This window comes from Schistocerca gregaria, chromosome X, assembly GCF_023897955.1.
Source record: "Schistocerca gregaria isolate iqSchGreg1 chromosome X, iqSchGreg1.2, whole genome shotgun sequence".
Classification (NCBI taxonomy): Eukaryota; Metazoa; Arthropoda; class Insecta; order Orthoptera; family Acrididae; genus Schistocerca; species Schistocerca gregaria.
Window position 1 is genome coordinate 25995765 of NC_064931.1, and position 19500 is coordinate 26015264.

General features: G+C 38.9%; 1 protein-coding gene across 2 annotated transcripts in view; it reads left to right on the plus strand.

Moving 5' to 3' along the window:
• LOC126299150 (ecdysone 20-monooxygenase) overlaps nucleotides 1–18293 on the plus strand; it is a 303859-nt gene extending 285566 nt beyond the window's left edge. For both annotated transcript variants that reach the window (XM_049990918.1, XM_049990919.1), the window contains exons 9-12: nucleotides 10000–10166; nucleotides 10668–10746; nucleotides 10950–11165; nucleotides 17109–18293. In XM_049990918.1, the coding sequence (XP_049846875.1) occupies nucleotides 10000–10166; nucleotides 10668–10746; nucleotides 10950–11165; nucleotides 17109–17216 (570 nt within the window). In that variant the 3' untranslated portion in view covers nucleotides 17217–18293. The remainder of the gene's footprint in view (nucleotides 1–9999; nucleotides 10167–10667; nucleotides 10747–10949; nucleotides 11166–17108) is intronic.
• Nucleotides 18294–19500: the final 1207 nt, after the last annotated feature.

The following is a 19500-nucleotide window of genomic DNA, read 5'->3' on the forward strand; positions in this document are numbered from 1 at the left end:
GTTTGAGTATCAACAGAGAGACCCCTTTACGAAACAAAAATATGTGAACAAAGTGAAGTCTCAGAGTTGGCAGTACAGCTAGTGAGACTTAGAGAAAGAACAACTTTGGCCTCTACACATTATTAAAACTACACTCCTGGAAATTCAAATAAGAACACCGTGAATTCATTGTCCCAGGAAGTGGAAACTTTATTGACACATTCCTGGGGTCAGATACATCACATGATCACACTGACAGAACCACAAGCACATAGACACAGGCAACAGAGCATGCACAATGTCGGCACTAGTACAGTGTATATCCACCTTTCGCAGCAATGCAGGCTGCTATTCTCCCATGGAGACGATCGTAGAGATGCTGGATGTAGTCCTGTGGAACAGCTTGCCATGCCATTTCCACCTGGCGCCTCAGTTGGACCAGCGTTCGTGCTGGACGTGCAGACCGCGTGAGACGACGCTTCATCCAGTCCCAAACATGCTCAATGGGGGACAGATCCGGAGATCTTGCTGGCCAGGGTAGTTGACTTACACCTTCTAGAGCACGTTGGGTGGCACGGGATACATGCGGACGTGTATTGTCCTGTTGGAACAGCAAGTTCCCTTGCCGGTCTAGGAATCATAGAACGATGGGTTCGATGACGGTTTGGATGTACCGTGCACTATTCAGTGTCCCCTCGACGATCACCAGAGGTGTACGGCCAGTGTAGGAGATCGCTCCCCACACCATGATGCCGGGTGTTGGCCCTGTGTGCCTCGGTCGTATGCAGTCCTGATTGTGGCGCTCACCTTCACGGCGCCAAACACGCATACGGCCATAATTGGCACAAAGGCAGAAGTGACTCGACTCTCATCGCTGAAGACGACACGTCTCCATTCGTCCCTCCATTCATGCCTGTCACGACACTACTGGAGGCGGTCTGCACGATGTTGGGGCGTGAGCGGAAGACGGCCTAACGGTGTGCGGGACCGTAGCCCAGCTTCATGGAGACGGTTGCGAATGGTCCTCGCCGATACCCCAGGAGCAACAGCGTCCCTAATTTGCTGGGAAGTGGCGGTGCGGTCCCCTACGGCACTGCGTAGGATCCTACGGTCTTGGCGTGCATCCGTGCGTCGCTGCGGTCCGGTCCCAGGTCGACGGGCACGTGCACCTTCCGCCGACCACTGGCGACAACATCGATGTACTGTGGAAACCTCACGCTCCACGTGTTGAGCAATTCGGCGGTTCGTCCACCCGGCCTCCCGCATGCCCACTATACGCCCTCGCTCAAAGTCCGTCAACTGCACATACGGTTCACGTCCACGCTGTCGCGGCATGCTACCAGTGTTAAAGACTGCGGTGGAGCTCCGTATGCCACGGCAAACTGGCTGACACTGACGGCGGCGGTGCACAAATGCTGCGCAGCTAGCGCCATTCGACGGCCAACACCGCGGTTCCTGGTGTCTCCGCTGTGCCGTGCGTGTGATCATTGCTTGTACAGCCCTCTCGCAGTGTCCGAAGCAAGTATGGTGGGTCTGACACACCGGTGTCAATGTGTTCTTTTTTCCATTTCCAGGAGTGTATTATCACTCTCACTAATCACTGTGATAATACCATGGCAAATTATCTAGCAAATTAGGCATACTACTGCAAATTAATAAAGGAAAATAAAGTATGAAAGGTGAGCATTGTGGCTGAAAATGAACAAATATGAAAGGCTTGCATAGTGAACGAGAATGAATGCACGTCTTTCAAGGTGATATATGTACTAGATTATTATAAATGAGTGAAGCGATTTCGGGAATTTACTGTAGCTGTATTATGTGACATATTGTCACAAGGCTGAACAGACGCATTGAAGAATTCAAAAAGATTTTTTTGCACATTACAAGTGCTCCATACTGATCCTGCACATATCGGGTGGATAATAAAGTTGTTCTCATGTTCGGCGCAGGATGTCCTTAACACTAGTGTAAAATACTGTTGATGCAGGTAGCTTTGATGATAGAGTAGGCTTAAACACTGAATATCTGACATAAACCCACACAAAAAAATCGCATGGGGTTAGTCGAGAGATCAAGGACTTCATGAAATGAATTTCTGACCATCAACGCCATCATGACTAATCCATTGGTTTCTCAATTTCCTGTTTAAGAATTCTCGAACATCATGATGGAAGTGGTTGGAGCACCAAACTGTTGATAGATGAAGGCCACATTGTCGGTCTCCAGTTGTGGCGTGAGACAATTTTCCAGCACTTCCAGATACACGTGTCCTGTAACGGTCTTTTTACAGAAGAAAGAGGGACTGTAAACTTTAAACCACGAGACAGCACAGAACACATCGACTATTGGTGAATCTCGAATGTGCAGCTCTATAGTGTGGTGACTCTGCGTCCTCCAGATTCGCCCATTGTAACTCTTCACTGTGCCATTGACAGAAAGTGTTACTTCATCCTCTTCCATAAGCTTTTGCAGCTGTGCCGGAAATTCAAAGCTTCTGACTTTGTCATCATGATCAGGACTTGGAGCAACTGCAATCGGTAATGCTTCAGCTTCAGTCATTTCCCTAAGATCTCTCAGCTGGCTGGTTATGATGTGTTCAGCTCTGTGCTTGCTCTGTTCGTCGACTTCTGTGGCCTACGTACTGTATGATACTAGCCCACAGGCGTTCAACCATTTCTTCACTCACTGCAGGCCCATCTCTTGATTTTCCCTTGCAGAATCATCCCGAAGCGTTAAACTGTGCAGACCATCGCCAAACAGAGCTGGCAGCTAATAGAGCTTTGTTGAATTTCGTTCTGAAGTGTCGCTGCAGTGTTACTGCAGACTGATGTGAACGTAACGCCTTCTCGGCGCTTCTCGCCATGTCACCTAACTGCTAACTGCTGCGCTCTCGTGGCAGAAACTTGAAGCACGGCTGCAACAATACAGAACTTCACGAGTTTTCTTACAGGACATTAATGTTGAGTTCTGTGGCAATATGCCAATTAACATTTGCTACAGTGAATTGAGGAAATCGCTTCAATCATGTTTAACAACCTTGTATGTATAGTTTATAGTAACGATCCTATAACGCTCTCTTGGGGTTCGTCAGAAGTTACTTCTGTGACAAAAGATTTATCTCCATTAAGAATGATCAGCTCGGCCCTGTTTGCTGGGAATTCTACACTCTAGCCCCTGATATACTAGATACACTATGTGATCAAAAGTATCCGAACACGTGGCCGATAATGACTTACAAGATCGTGGCGCCCTCCACCTGTAATGTTGGAATTTCAGTAAGGCGTTGACCCACCCTTAGTCATGCCAACAGCTTCCACTCTCGCAGGCATACATTCAGTCATGTGCTGGGGGGCTTCTTGGGGAATGGCAGCCCATTCTTCGTGGAGTGATGCACTGAGGAGAGACATTGATGTCGGCCAGTGAGGCCTGGCACGAAGTCGGCGCTTCAAAACATCCAAAAGGTGTTCTATAGAATTTAGGTCAGGACTCTGTGCAGGCCATTCCATTAGAGGGATGTTACTGTCGTGTAACCACTCGGCCACAGGCTGTGCATTATGAACAGGTGCTCGATCATGTTGAAAGATGCAGTCGCCATCCCCGAATTGCTCTTCAACAGTGGGAAGCAAGAAAATGCTTAAAATATCAATGAAGGCCTGTGTTGTGATGGTGCCATACGAAACAACAAGGGCTGCAAGCCCCCTCCTTGAAAACCACGACCACACCATAACACCACCACTTCCAAATTTTACTGTTGGCACTACACAGGCTGGCAGACGACGTTCACAGGCATTCGCCTTACCCACATCCTGCCATAGGATCGCCACATTGTGTACCGTGATTCGTCACTTCACACAACGTTTTCCCACTGTTCAGTCGTCCAGTGCTTACGCTCCTCACACCAAGCGAGACGTCGTTTGGCATTTACCGGCGTGATGTGTGGCTTATGAGCAACTGCTCGACCATGAAATCCAGGTTTTCTCACCTCCCACCTAACTGTCATAGTACTTGCAATGGGTCCTGACGCGGTTTGGAATTCCTGTGTGATGGTCTAGATAGATGTCTGCCCATTACAAATTACGACCTCCTTCAACCGTCGGTTTCCACTTCACTACCACATCGGAAACAGTGGACCTAGGGAAGTTTAGGAGTATGGGAATCTCGCGTACCGACGTATGACGCAAGTGACACCCAATCACCTGACCACGTTCGAAGTCCGTGAATTCCGCGGAGCGCCCCATTCTCCTCTCTCACGGTGTCTAATGACAACTGAGGTCGCACGTATGGAGTTCCTGGCAGTAGGTGGGAGCACAATGCACCTTATATGAAAAACGTATGTTTTCCGGGTTGTCAGGATTCTTTTGATCACATAGTGTATACCGTTCTCTCGCATTTTGTTCATTATCCAACAGCGCGGAACTGAATCGACGGCCTTCCGGAAGTCAAAGAACATAGCAACAACAATGATGCAGGTATATACTGACTTGAGGATCACATGGACGATTGAGCGAGCTGGGTTTCACACGTTCGTTGTTTGCGGAATCCATGTTGACACCTAGAGTGATTTTCGGTCTTCAGGAAAGGTCATAAAAAGTGAGCATAAAACGTGTTAAAAAATTATGCAAACAAGAAGAAAAACAAGACCCATACTATATAGTAAAATGGGACTGTATAATGTCTTCTATACATTGTTTGACGTGTATTATGTATCGACATATATAATATCTAGCAAATAAATGTAGATATTTTGACAAGTTCTTTCAGTTCTCAGCAGTGTGGAAATTTTACCACATGACTTTTTTCAAGAACGTCCTATATGGATTTTACTTTGGTCATTAATAAAGTCTATTATCACTGCTAGTTCCGTCATGCTGTTACGATATTCCGAATTTCTTTAAAAAGGGTGACCTCTTGACTTCACATTCACCATTTAGGCCTATATTTCTCGAATTTTCGAGGCAGTTTGTAGGATAGTGTTGCCGTTCAACAATACCACCCCAGAACTCAACATGCTTCGTCGCCTGTTTTGAATTTCTTCTTAGTTACAGTTTTTTTTTTACTTTTTCTGTATACTGGATAGCTGAGTGATGATGTGTCTCGTTCCTTAACTCTGAACTAGCCATATGCCTTTCGTGCCCAAATAGCGGTAGCCATAAAATCCTTCAAATTATAGTCTGAAAGTGGCGGTTCATGGGACCAAATTCTGAGGAATGAATGAAATGTGAAACTATTTCCTAACATAAAACTATTTGCTTGTAATAAGCCTAACAAGCATTTGATATTGGTACTTCATGAATTATATTCTGTCGTGTTGTTTACGTGAATGAAGTAGATAAAAATGACCATTTGTGCCAAAATTGTCTTCTTATTTGGCGTGTGTTACAACTGCTGCTGTATTATAAAGGTCTATTTCGTTTTATCTAGCAGACAGGCAAAATAGACGTAATCAAATCGAGGAACCACACCAGTCTTGGATAACATTCGTATTAACAGCTTTTTCAGTATTAGGCAACGACATTTTTATTTTTCAGGTACGTTAACAAAAGTTTTGACGAATTTTGATGAGGTAATAGATTCTTTCACAGAAAAGAAAACATGCCGCGTAAAGCTGTAGAGAGAAAAAAATGTTGAGAGCTAAGGATTGAAGAAATGTGTAGTGTCGTGCTTGTCGCTTGTCTGTATTCGTTCCATGTTTCCTATATTTAATTTTATTCACAAATAGTCCCACCCAGTATTAATTGTTAGTTCTTTTAAGGGAGTTAGGATGTCAAACTGACCGACTGGGAGCAGGAGAGGCACCACAGAACATTCTAATTTCCACTGTCCTGAATATAGGTTTGATGGCTTCCGTTACAGAATATACACGTTTGAATTCCACAGAACGAAATACAGTGACCAGCAATAGAAGAATGCTGTGTGAAGAGGCGTGGCACTGAACTTTGGCACTCTTAAGACCAAATAACATGTCTTACATTTCCTCGACTATATATGTTTTTTCTTCAGAAAGATGTGCACTACAAAATGAACGTATTTTTAAAAACCTGAATTTTTAAATTTTTGAGGTCCTATCTCAAACGCTCGTGGGGGAGGGGGATGGGCGCCACTATCAAGTTCTTATCACAGTTCGGAAATGTACATTAGATCCAGGGCTGATCTCATTTGTCCACCACGGAACTAATCGCAGTATCGTTACGTAGTGCTATTACTCATAACAGTCCCTCCATAAATTCCACAAATTTCATGTCTAGTGTCTACTAGTTCTCTGTCTCTCATTTTCCATGATTGGCAGGATGCAAACAGAAGTTGATTTCTTGAGTGTCCATGTAATTGACAATTTAATATCTGTGTCTGTCCAATACTCAAACCCATCTTACACTGCTGATAGTCTTTCATTTTATTTCTCTTGGGACAGGTCTTGTCTTGGCTAACAAATAATACATTGAGCATGATGAACTTGTATTTTATTTACTGCATGTTTACACACACAATACACTGGAAAAGTTCCAATACTTGTAACAGAAAAGAAAGACTTTGGGCTGCAAAGAAAATGCACACAGCAAAGAGTCGTAAGAACCAAAGAAAGTAATGTAGCACTCCAGAACGGAGTTTCTGACATACATAACAAATAAATTTGTTATTTTTACACATATTTAACACTCACACTTAAAGAGGATTCAGATTTATTATTAAGTTAAAAGTTTCTCAAGAATCTCCTGAATGCTTTGGATGTTCAGCATCTTCATCTGCATGTGAAGTGTCACCTTTGGTAATGGCTTGGTTAGTAATCCCAGCCTGGTGGTTCTTGGATGGAAAATGCTCCAGTATAGACTCATTCTCCTTGTACTTATTGTGCACAAAATGATAATATACATCAATATGCTTACTACACTGGTGAAACCTGGATTTTCAGTAAGTTTCACTCCACTTACATGGTCAGTTTTCAAAGTTACATAATTTTTTTGAACAAGACCAAGTCAATGAGAAAACTTTTCACCCAAGCAATTTCTCTTTCTGTTTGACTGGCTTCGATGTATTCAGCCTCATTTGTAGAAAACACTAACAGTCTCTGTGTCATTGAACCCCATGTGATAGTGGATTCATCAAGCTTACATGACATACCAGTCGTGGATCTTCTAGTTTCCACATCACCAGTATAGTCTGCGTCACTGTAGGCATGAAGGAGATTTTCCTGCTTTGAATGAAAATAAGGTCCACAGTGCCTTTAACATATTTCAGGATCCTGTTTACAGCAGTACAACATATTTTCATGATTCAAGATGCTGACTAGCACTGTTGATTGTAAAAGTAATGTCTGGCAATGTTTCTGTTAGCAGATTCATCAGACTACCCACAGCTTGTCTATTTGAAATACTTGATGTATCCTTGTGCCTCCTTTATGCATATCAATGCACATCTGATGATGATAATCTGCATTTTTCATCATTCATTGAATCTTTCTATTTTTCTGCCTCATCTCATATAACTGCTTCATCATATATCTGTGGTTCAAAAATATCTACAACAGATATGTGATTCTCATCTCTTGCTGGCAATCTTAATCATCTAGAATCTCTTAACTGATGTTTCCTATCAGGTTTAACTGCTACATCAGTTAATGCCTCCAGTTCACTTATCATCAGAAGGCGCATCATTGTCTCTCACCTCACACATTTCTGTCGGATCCTGCTTCATATTCTGAAGGCTGTTTTCTACAGATGATAACTTATTTTTGGGTAGGAAAAAGTCCACTGCTCTTGGTGTTGACATTTCATACATGCTTCAATTGTCCTTAAAGAGTTTCACTGTAAAAGTAACATCTCTGTTGAGTTTTATTTGTTACCATTGTGGAAATCACACATGATAAGCTTTTTGTGTTTTGACCATAACCAATAAAATACCTCTTTTCAGCCTTTGCGTCCCATTTTTGCTTCTGCTCTTTAGGAAAATGGACATAAATTTCTTCACCAAAAGCTTGGTTTCTTCCCTAGCCATAGCTCACATGGCACAACTGCCCTTTCTTTACTTCTTCCAGTCGAGTTGAGTGTGAATAATGCATAATTCACACTTCTGCCCACATTTCAGTTGGCAGTCTACTTTCTTGCATACAAGTCATGGCTAATTCAGTGACAGTTCTATTTTCCCTTTCAGTGACTCTGTGTTATTGTGGACTGTATGGCAATGATTTCCGGTGCAAAATGCCAAGCTGGCTAGTTGGACTGTTAACCTCTTAACTGAAAAACTCTAATCCATTATCTGTCCCTAACATCTTTATGCTCCTGCACAAATGTTTCTCATTCAGTTTAAAGAAGGAGCCAATTTATTCTTGATGAAGTACACTCTTCTCCACTGACTATAGTCACCTCTCAACATCAAGAAATATTTTGCACCACCCACAGAGACTTCTTTGATTTCACCACTCAAATCTGCATGTACTAGCTCGCGTATTTCTTTTGATTTTGAATCACTGGATGGAAATGATAGTTTACACATTTCACCGATAATGCAGTCCTCACACTGAAACTTCTGATCTTGAAAATTTATGTTGGCACTTGACAAAAATTGTTTAACTTGCATGATATTCTGATGGGCCATCATTTTGTGCCACCAAAAAAGGTTCACAAGCAGCAACATTTGCACAAAACTCATGATCTGAAACAACCTTAAATTTTGTTTTTAATAGTTTGTCATGTCTGCCTCTCATAGCAACAACACTTTCATCTTTTAAAAATTTACATGTTCTATTGTCAGACCGATGTGTCATAGCTTTGTTGAGAACTGAACCAAAGCAGAACAGACTGTAGGTTAACTCAGGAATGTACAAAGCCTTAATGATGTCCATCCTAGTGTAGGCCAGAATATTAATGTCCTCAGATCCAAGAGCAGAAACGTGTTTTCCATCACCAATAGACGGGTGCTGATGACCAGGCAGTTGAGATCCCGACAAACCAAACATCATCATCATTGAGTTTATTTATATGGAAAATCTCACTTTCCATCTTGAGGTTAAGTTATTTTTGTTTTCACAGATGGCCAGAAAACCAACCGCACATGGTTCAATCATATTTTATTTATTATTCCATGTTAATTATAAATTTCCACAAAAATATTATTTGTCTTGTGTTTCTGGGCCCGTAACCTGTTCAGACTGATTATTTCTTGGTTGAGAAATAATACATCGAACGTGATGAGCTTGTATTTTATTTGCTACACAGTTACACCCACAACACATTGGAAAAGAATGGGTGCTTGCAACAGAATAGAAACATATTGGGCTGCAAAAAAATTCACACAGCAAAGTGTCATGAGAACCAAAGAAAATAAATTAGCACTCCAGAACTGAGTCGTGAACATGTATAACAAATAAATTTGTCCCTCTTACAAATTTTTAACAATTTTAAAGGTCTTTGAGTACTCAGCTTCTCTGATACCTCTTTTTTAAAACATTCCTATCTGTTTTAATATCTACTATGCTACTAGACCCTCAAAGTCAACTGAATGATGGTGAAAGATCAGTGAAAACAAAAGAGGCCACAGAGAAAATAGACCCACTTTTTTATATATTTCCATCACCCCCTCCCTTCCTTCTGTAACTCAGAGGACAAGTGGTATGCATGTGGGTCTACCTGAGACAAATGTGACACTCATTCTGAATAATGGAAACAACTGAAATAATGGTTCATCACAGTAAGCCATTATTCTGAATAAGGTAGTGCTCTCTTTTGATAGGGTGTTGGTGAAAATCTATGTGTGAAATTGTGGTCATAGTGTATTAAGTTTGTTTCTTCCAGATAATGAGCAACACACACCTGTAGCTTTCAGGTATGAAGTTCAGAGACAAAGAGAATGTGGAGGTAATCTAATGATCAGAGTTCCTGCTGGGCTAGCTGTCATGCGCTGTTCAAATACAACTCTTTTTTTGTATATTAATTTGCTGATGTTTGAAAATATCTATTGACTGTTGCACTTTTTGCTGTACTGCCATTTCCATTTTTTGTTTTTATACATTTTTTCCTCTTTCAGCTTGGGAGCTCACTCACTTTTCTGTTGTATAACTTGGCGAAGAATCCATCTGTACAGAGTCGTTTGCATGAAGAAATCTCTGTCCTAGTGCCTCATGGCGCTCCAGTGACCAGTGAAAACCTTCGAAATGCAAAGTACTTGCGTGCAGTCATATCAGAATCTTTCAGGTAATTATGAAATTAGTAATAGCTATCTAAAGTACATGAACATATGAAAAACTGTTTTGCCTTAGGTGCAACTCTTGTAACTGATTTCACAAAACTTTTTACATAATTCAGATAACACATGTTACATCTTCCTTGAGTATTGGAGGCAGGAACGTTACAATATATCACAAGACAGCAATTTCAATTAAAACTTCATTTCATATATTTATGTATAATACTGTATTTTGTAACATATGTGTGGTGTCAGTTTACCACCTCATTCTCTTTTTAAAACTGTTGTAATCGCATAATCATGTAAACAAAGTATTTTCTTGTGTTCAAGTTAGAAAGTTCCTTCGCTCTCATAAACTAAATGTTGATGTTTTCCCTTTTCCAAGATGTCTACACTTTCCATAAATAAAGAATCCACATCTTGGTACCCATAGCTATAAATGACTATCAGAGGTTATTAAATGTATTATTATATCTTCATCAGGTTAAAAAGTTCTATGTTTGTTTCAGAGTGCTGCCTGCTGCTATATGTCTTGCCCGTATACTGGAAAATGAACTGGAACTTAGTGGCTACTCCCTACCAGCTGGGGTAATTCTCATCACTTGTACCTTTCTTTTCTCATTATACACGAATATCAATTAAAAGTAAAATTTATCTCTGTACTATTAATTGAAACTGTACTTCATGATAAGTGGATCTTAAAAATGCCTTATATAAAAATTGTAATTTCTAAACGTTTACCGGCACCTAACAAAATCCATGCAATGAAAATTAATCTGTTTACATTTCAGTGTGTTGTCCTATGTCACACATGGCTGGCAGGCCTTGAAGAGAAAAATTTCACTAAAGCTAAGGAATTCCATCCTGAAAGGTGGATTCCTGAAGAGCGAGAAAAACTGTGTTTCACAAACCACAGTCCTGAACTCCTCATACCATTTGGTTCTGGCACAAGAATATGTCCTGGGAAAAGGTTTACAGAAATGGTTCTTGAAGTGTTCCTTGCAAAGGTAAGATCAGAAATATACAAGATTAAACTGTTTTATTTTGCTCATACCACAATAACAGGAAATACTGGAAATTTTGAAGTGTAATCCATAAACTGATTACATTACTATAATTCCTGAATGTATGGGAAAGGCATGTTGTATCTGAAGATGAAAAGAACAAGTTATTATCTAACTGTAGGTGTTGTAAATCTATATATATATGTATTTGTGATAATTACGCCTACTTTTTGATTCACAAGATATAAACTTAAGTGCAACATTTTTACTTCATCTCATACATATTATTACCTGCATTATTAATGCCATGAAACAATCACGTAGTCAACTTTGTAACATTTATCATGCAAACCATATATTTATCAAATACAAAAATGGTAAATAATAAAATTTTCTTCTTTATATTTATGTATTGTTGTAATTGTTAAAGAAAATGTCTAGTAAGTGTCTCTATAGTGTTTACTGAGGGTGCAGAACAGCTGATATTATCAAAGCATTAAAAAAATTACTGAACATTTGAATCAAAAAATAAATAAATAAATAAAACTACAAAAGATTTCTCATAACAGAGTGTTGGAACTCGTCTTATTTTTACACGTGGCTTGTTTAGAAAAATATTTTTGGTGCAAATATTCTTTATTTAGATGAAAAAGGTAAACTCTACATTCCTGCATAGCTTTCAAGCACCCTCAGTGAATAACACAATTATAAATATTGGTGATCAAAGTTTAAATTTTTATCTTTCTACAAGGTTATTGTCAGATTTCTTTACAATTTAATAAAACACTACTTCTCTGTAGGGGTAGCATGTCACAACACGTCCATGGTTCCTGCACAGTTAAATACAGACTATCATGTGAAGTCACTTAGATATTTGAATATCAGTTTTCTTAGAACCCACTTTGTAATACACCATGTGATCAAAAGTATCCAGAAACCTGGCTGAAAATTATTTACAAGTTCATGGTACCCTCCATCAGTAATTTTGGGATTCAATATGGCGTTGGCCCACTTTTAACCTTGATGACAGCTTCCACTCTCGCAGGCATATGTTCAGTGAGGTGCTGGAAGGTTTCTTAGGGAATGGCAACTCATTATTCATGGAGTTGTGCACTGAGGAGAGGTATTAATGTCAGTCGGTGAGGCCTGGCACAAAGTCAGCATTCCAAAACATTCCAAAAGTGTTCTATAGCAGGGGTTCCCAACAAAATTTTCTCGTGGATCCCCTCATGGAGCATGATTGGTACCTTATCATATCACAGTATCAAGTGCCTAAAAAAGCCAAAGTAAGAGCCTTTTTATACAAGTTCTATTTTTGGAGTTTGAAAAAACATTGACATATTCATTATTGAAAAAGTACTGAGCTTAAAAGTTTTTTCAATTTAGCCATCTTTGTTATAGCTAAGTTTTTCATTACTGCTGTTTAGTATGACAAACTCCTTAAAAAGAATAAAATTGGGTATGAACTGAAAATTGCAGGAAAAAATTAAAACTGAGTATATTGGTCTTTCAAGTAGACATGTAGACATGTAGACATGTGTGAAAAATAAGAAAACACTAATTTCATACACGGTATTATTTATTTGAAAAATGCAGTTACAAAGGAGTACATCATCAGTATACAGTTAGTTTTAATTTCCAGTCCTTGATGAGATGAGTTCAGTCTGACCTTTGAGTCCATTATTTCTGAAATATTAGGTTCCAAACTTGAAACTTTCACTCTGAAATCCGACTGCATGTCAGGCGATTCCTATATTTGTTTTTCATGAAACACATGGAAGAAAATGCTTGCTCACACCGATATATGGTTGCAAATAGAAGGATGTTTTTCATTCCCTTATCTCCAAGTTTCTTGTAGTCCTTGAGTGCTGATGCCCAGAAGTCTGTAATTTTATCACCTATGAAAATGTTTATCATCGTACCACAGCTTGACAGATCCACAAGTTGATCTTGCTCATCTTCAGTGAGGCCTTGGATTTTGTCTATTTCTTCACAGCTGAAGGGATTTCGAATCCATCTGTCATCAGGGTCAGGTTCAGGGAAATACTCTCTAAAAGTGGTGGCTAGGTTGCGTAGATGCTCGGCTACATTGATCTTGATCTGGTCAGGCAAACTCTCCTCTGATGAGTCCAAAAATTGTTTTAAAGTAGAAATGTTAGTTAGTTTTCTATCCTTGATGCCCAGATCTGACACTTTTTGACCATGGCACTAATCTTATCCTCAACTTTGAACATGTCTACATTTTTTCCTTTTAAACTCAAGTTCAACACATTCAAGTGTTCAAACACATCAGCTAAGTATGCAACTGAGCAAAACAAAGAGAAGTTAGTGAGAAAATCCGCTTACTTTGTGTCAAGAAGGAAGACGTGAACCTCATCTCTAAGTTCAAAAAATCTTGACAAGATCCTATGTCGAGAAAGCCATCTTACTTCTGTATGAATAAGAAGTTGCTCATCCTTACTGCTGATCTCTTTACACAACAAAGAAAATAATCTGGATTGCATATGTTGAGTTTTAATGTAGTTGATGATTTGAACTACTTCATTAAGTATGTTTTGCAAAGGTTCAGGCAATCTTTTGGCCACTAAGGCTTCATGAAGGATACAACAGTGATTCCATTTCACCTCAGGGGCTACTGCTTTGATACAAGCTAGAAGTCCTGTATTTTTGCCAGCCATTAACTTTGCTCCATCCGTTGACAAGCATACACATTTTTTCCAGGTTACATCGTGTTCATTGAGATAATTATTTAATGCAGGAAATATATCGTCTGCTGTTGTATGCAGTAGTTCGCATCAAAAAAGAAAATATTCAAACACTTGGTCCTGCCATAAAAATCATGCAAAAACCAACATTATAGCTTTTTTAGATATGCCTGTGCTTTCATCTAATTGTAGAGCGTACATGTCACTCATGCAAAGTCTAGCCAGCAATGTTTCTTCGATGCTAACTGCCATATCAGTAATTCGTCTCTGACCAGTATTAATTGAGGCCAGGACAATTCCTATTACCTTAGGAGCTGCGTCACCTAACATTGTCTTGCAAAGTATTATTGCTGATAGCAGTATAAGTTCCTCAGCAATTGTGTGGTTTTTCCCACATTTAGCAACAAGCTGAGCCACCTCGTAAGATGCAAGGGTTTGCATTTTCATTTACATTGGCACCACAGTCTTTGGTAATTGTTTTGCAAGATGTTTTCAACTCTCCTAATTTATTTTTGAAAAAAGCTAATGACTTACTTTTGCACTCTGGGTGCCTTGTTTCAATATGACACTGGAGTTTTGCTGGTTTCATAGCAAAATACACATTGTGGTTTAGGCTGTTGCTCAGGTTCAGTGAATGTATTTCCAAGTACTCAGAGTTATATTTTCAAATTTTTCCAGTACACTTAACACTGATCAGATAGATTATCTTCCTCTTCATCTGTAGGCCTTTCTTGTTTTAACGAACCACTTTTTAACCAATGGTCCATTTTTAGCTACGTGAACTGTAGCTTCCGCAAAAAACAACACTTTACAAACACTACTGTTTTAATACTGAATATTGAATATGTAGACAACACGGTCTGTGAAAGCACTGGCAAGAAATTAACAATGGCCAATTGTCATATGAAATGTGAGTTTCTGTGTAAAGTGACGTCAGTTTCCAGAATGAGATTTTTGCTCTGCAGAGGAGTGTGCGCTGATATGAAACTTCCTGACAGACTAAAACTGTCTGCCGGACCGAGACTCAATCTCGGGACCTTTACCTTTCGTGGGCAAGTGCTCTACCATCTGAGCTTCCCAAGCAAGACTCACTCCCCGTCCTCACAGCTTCAATTCTGCTAGTACCTCACCTCCTACCTTCCATACAGCACTTGCCAGGCAAAGGTCCCAAGTTCAAGTCTCGGTCTGGCACACAGTTTTAATCTGCCAGGAAGTTTCATGATTGTCAGTTGACAGCTGCAAAGAGGCAGCGCATGCAGTCTAACGGCATACAGCAGAACTATTTGCCTCTATCTTATAATAGTTTTGCTCTATAGTGCGCTAGTGTCAGTTGGCTCTAGGAAGATGCTAGACGCAAACATTAGTGTTCGCTAAAGCTCTACTCATACAGAAAGCAGCCAAAACAAAAAATCTATTATCATATGAAATATATTTAATGTATTTTTTTATTCTAATAGCATCTCGTGGACCCCTCTGACTTACCTCGCGGACCCCTGGGGGTCTGCGGACCATCTGTTGGGAACCACTGTTCTATAGGATTCAGGTCAGCACTCTGTGCAGGCTAGTCCATTACAGGGATGCTATTGTTATGTAACTACTCTGTCATAGGCTGTGCAGTATGAACTGGTGCTCGATCATGTTGAAAGATGCAGTCACCATCCCTGAATTGCTCTTCAGCAATGGGAAGCAAGAAAGTGCTTAGAACATAAATATAGGCCTGTGCTGTGATAGTGCCATGCAAAACAACAAGGCGTGCAAGCCCCCTCCATGAAAAACACAACCACACCATAACACCACTGCCTCCGAATTTTACTGTTCACACTACACACGCTTGCAGATGACGTTCACTGGGCATTCGCCATACGCACACCCTGCCATAGAATCGCTACATTGTGTATCATGATGCACAAGTCCACACAATGTTTTTCCACTCTTCAACCATCCGGTGTTTACGTTCCTTATACGAAGCGAGAGACCCGCATGATGTGTGGCTTATGAGTAGCTGCTTCACAATGAAATCCAAGTTTTCTCACCTCCCACTTAACTGTCATAGTACTTGCAGAAGATCCTGATGCAGTTTGGAATTCCTATGTGACCGTATGGATAGATGTCTGCCTATTACACATTACGACCTTCTTCAACTATCGGCGATCTCTGTCAGTCAACAGGTGAGGTCAGTCAGTACGCTTTTGTGCTTTACATGTCCCTTCACGTTTCCATATCACTATCACGTTGGAAACCATGGACCTAGGGATGTTTAGAGGTGTGGAAATCTCGTGTACAGACGTATGACACAAGTGACACCCAATCACCTGACAACGTTCGAAGTCTGTGAGATATGCAGAGCTGCTGAGGCCTCTGATATGGAGTACCTGGCAGTAGGTGGCAGCACAATGCACCTAAAATGAAAAATGTGTGTTTTTGGGTGACTCTGGATAGTTTTGATCACATAGTATATGATTTTTAGTTGAAAGTCTGAAGTGGGATCTGTCATCAACTGTCATAATTTCAGCATTGAGTTACTAGCAATCCTCTATTTGATTAAAGAGTTTGTGTATCATATACTTTTCTACATACAAATGAACCTCATATTAAGCAGTTAATCAGTATGGAAGTCAATATTTCCTTGTTTGAAACTCTGTAGCTGTGTTTGACATGTATTTCATTCCAAATCTGCCTTATTCACCCTTTCAGACCAAAGGCATGGTTGTAAATGGAAAATACATTGCATCAGGCAGTGTGAAGAATTATTACTGGTTTCTGGATTACAATGAAACTATTCTTCATTCCTGAATCAGAGATTTTCCATGTACACTCATTTTCTATAAAGCTCTAATTCTAGGCAAACTCTGTTACCACCCTGACTCAAAGACTCCATTAAGTTTAGTAATAAAATTTTCTTCCCAATGCTAAGGTCAGACTGGTACTTAAATGCTGATAATACTAGTAACACAATAATAAATAAATAATCATCAGAAAATATACTTATTGTAGAGATAAATTATTAAAAGACATTCCAAGATAAGATATCTCCATCGAATTGCAAAACTGCCATATTCAGTAGAGTTGTATACTGTGAGTGATTTATGTTTTGAAGTCCCTACATCTCTAACCTCCTCAGTGTAATTTTTCTGCAGGTTTACTGTACTCTCAGAAGGGTACCACTGTCCTTTATTTTCTGATTAATAATTTACCACATGAAAATAGTATTTATTATTTAATTTTTGCAAATATTTTTCAGGTTGCAAGAGATTTTCACCTTACATTTAAAGGTGAACTGAATCTAAAGTTTGAATTCCTTTTGAATCCATCAGGACCTGTCGACTTTGTGTTCCAAGAAAGACAATAAAAAAGGAAACATTTATGTGATGTGTAAAACAGCAAAATACCGAACCGGATGCTGTAATATCAATTTTTGTTTGACAGATGCATGCACTACACTGGAACATTAGTTGTATGTCAGAGAACTAAGTTTCACTACGAAGGATGATGCAGAGATAAATTTATTTGCCAAAGAAAACATAGAACAAAACTGATTAGTTATAAATAATATAATAACGTAACTGAATAAGCTATAATGTGATGTATCACTCAGAAAAGTACTGTAAGAGTATTGACAATAATATTAAGGATGATAGAGAAAAGAAAATAAACACCTCAAAGAGATAGTGCAATGGTATAGAACATGGAATTAATAATGTGGGCAACACACTGTTGTAAATGAAGAAAACTGTCAGTCTAAGAATGGAAAGAGAAAAGCTATACTAGTGCTAAGGAAATAAAACACAGGTTAAAATGCTGAGTAAAAATTTCAAAAATATATATACTTTTGAAGATTGTTGGGAATGATATCATGTTTTAAAAACTTGAAAATCTATCCAAAATTCTATTTCCGGATAATTTAATACTACTTAATGATTATTTGAATAGCGTTGGTGATTTTCTATATAAGAGGTAGGCCTAATCATTATTGACAAGTATGTGAAGTACCTACAGATAGTGACTAGAGTAATTAATCGTTTGTTACATAAACTTAGAAAATTTTATGTATTGATAATAAAAAGTTATTTGTTTTACATATTTTAAAGTGACATACCAAGAAGTGGAAGTGGAATGTACATCCTTCTTCAGTTTTTGGTTATACAGGTCTTCACACCCACTGTGAATATGGCTCATTTTCCACTTGTAGCTATTAATGTGACACTCTTGTGAATTATATTGTATAAGCAACAAGTACCTGAATAATACAGACTTTGTAAAGTTTGTCATACTTTGCAATTTGTGCCATTGATGTATTAATGAACAGTATGTACTTGTGAAACTTACGTAAGTGTGACTTCCAGAAACTTGTGTAATAATGTACTGTTCTGACAGAATGAAGCAAAATGACTATTTTATAATTGCAAATAAAGATTTATGCAATTAATTTATGGATATTCTACACCCAAATTGACCATCTTGTCCAGTGAACATGTTTAAATATAGTACCTTAAAGATAAATACTTCTGCAAACAAATAGCAAGGTTTCCCAGAACACATGTGATCATTAGTGTCATCACTAAGCAAATGCCATGCATGCACAGTTTGTGAAAGGTAATTTACACATAAAATTACAGAAGTCCTCTGTGGGACTGATAATTTATGCCTTAAAATGCCCAAATAAAAAATTTACAAGTGTTTGACATGAGAAAATGTTATGACCGTTGGGATGGTTGTTACATACCTAACAATTGGCACTGGACGTTTGTAAGGCTAATGTGTACTAACAAAGTGCTAATGAATTTCTAACAATACAAGAAGTATGTTAGACAACAGAAGATGATTAAAAGGTATTCCAGGTAAGTGCCACTTGCTCATTAGAATTGTGTGAAAAAAATGCCACAGTTGTTATCTTTCACCTTTCTTTACATTCCATTCTTTTGATTCATCCATTAAAATATTAAGAACAATATAGCATTACCATGGACATGTCTCCAATGTTTATAAGGCACTTGTATCATGTAGAATAAGAGAGAGTTGAAATGGTGGAACTGCATTTCCTTCTGTGTGGCTTGAAAATGAACACCCACCACTCTCCTCTCTGTCCTAACCAAGAATAAAACAGTGAATTAATGTCCTATTACAGGTATGATTGACCTTGCCTGCACACTGACAGAAGGCTAGATCGAGCAAAATGATACACTAACAAATTCAGCAATGCTATCTCTCCTCTTAGATTTTGTAGGTAAAATGGCTATTTTCTATAAATTATAAATAACAATCACACAGTTATCAAGCATCTTACAGGCACACATCTAGTGTCATTTTAAACACCACACTTCATATATCAGGAAACATGCATGCTTATATGCATCAGTCCTGGTGTATTAGCATTGTCAAAAACATTAAAAAAACTCCCCCCCCCCCAAAAAAAAAAAAAAGTTTTAACGTTTGCTCACAAAGATTTCAAGTAGAAATAAAAACAAAAAGATTGCTTCAAAGGTAGACATTTATTTCATATTTTATAACAGAAAATTATTACATTATTTTATACATAATTCACTTCCAAGTTGTACTCTTGAAAACATTGTGTTACTCAAAATCCAGCATTTCACCCTGCCATCTGCTTTCTTGTCTTATCTGCTTGCCAGTCT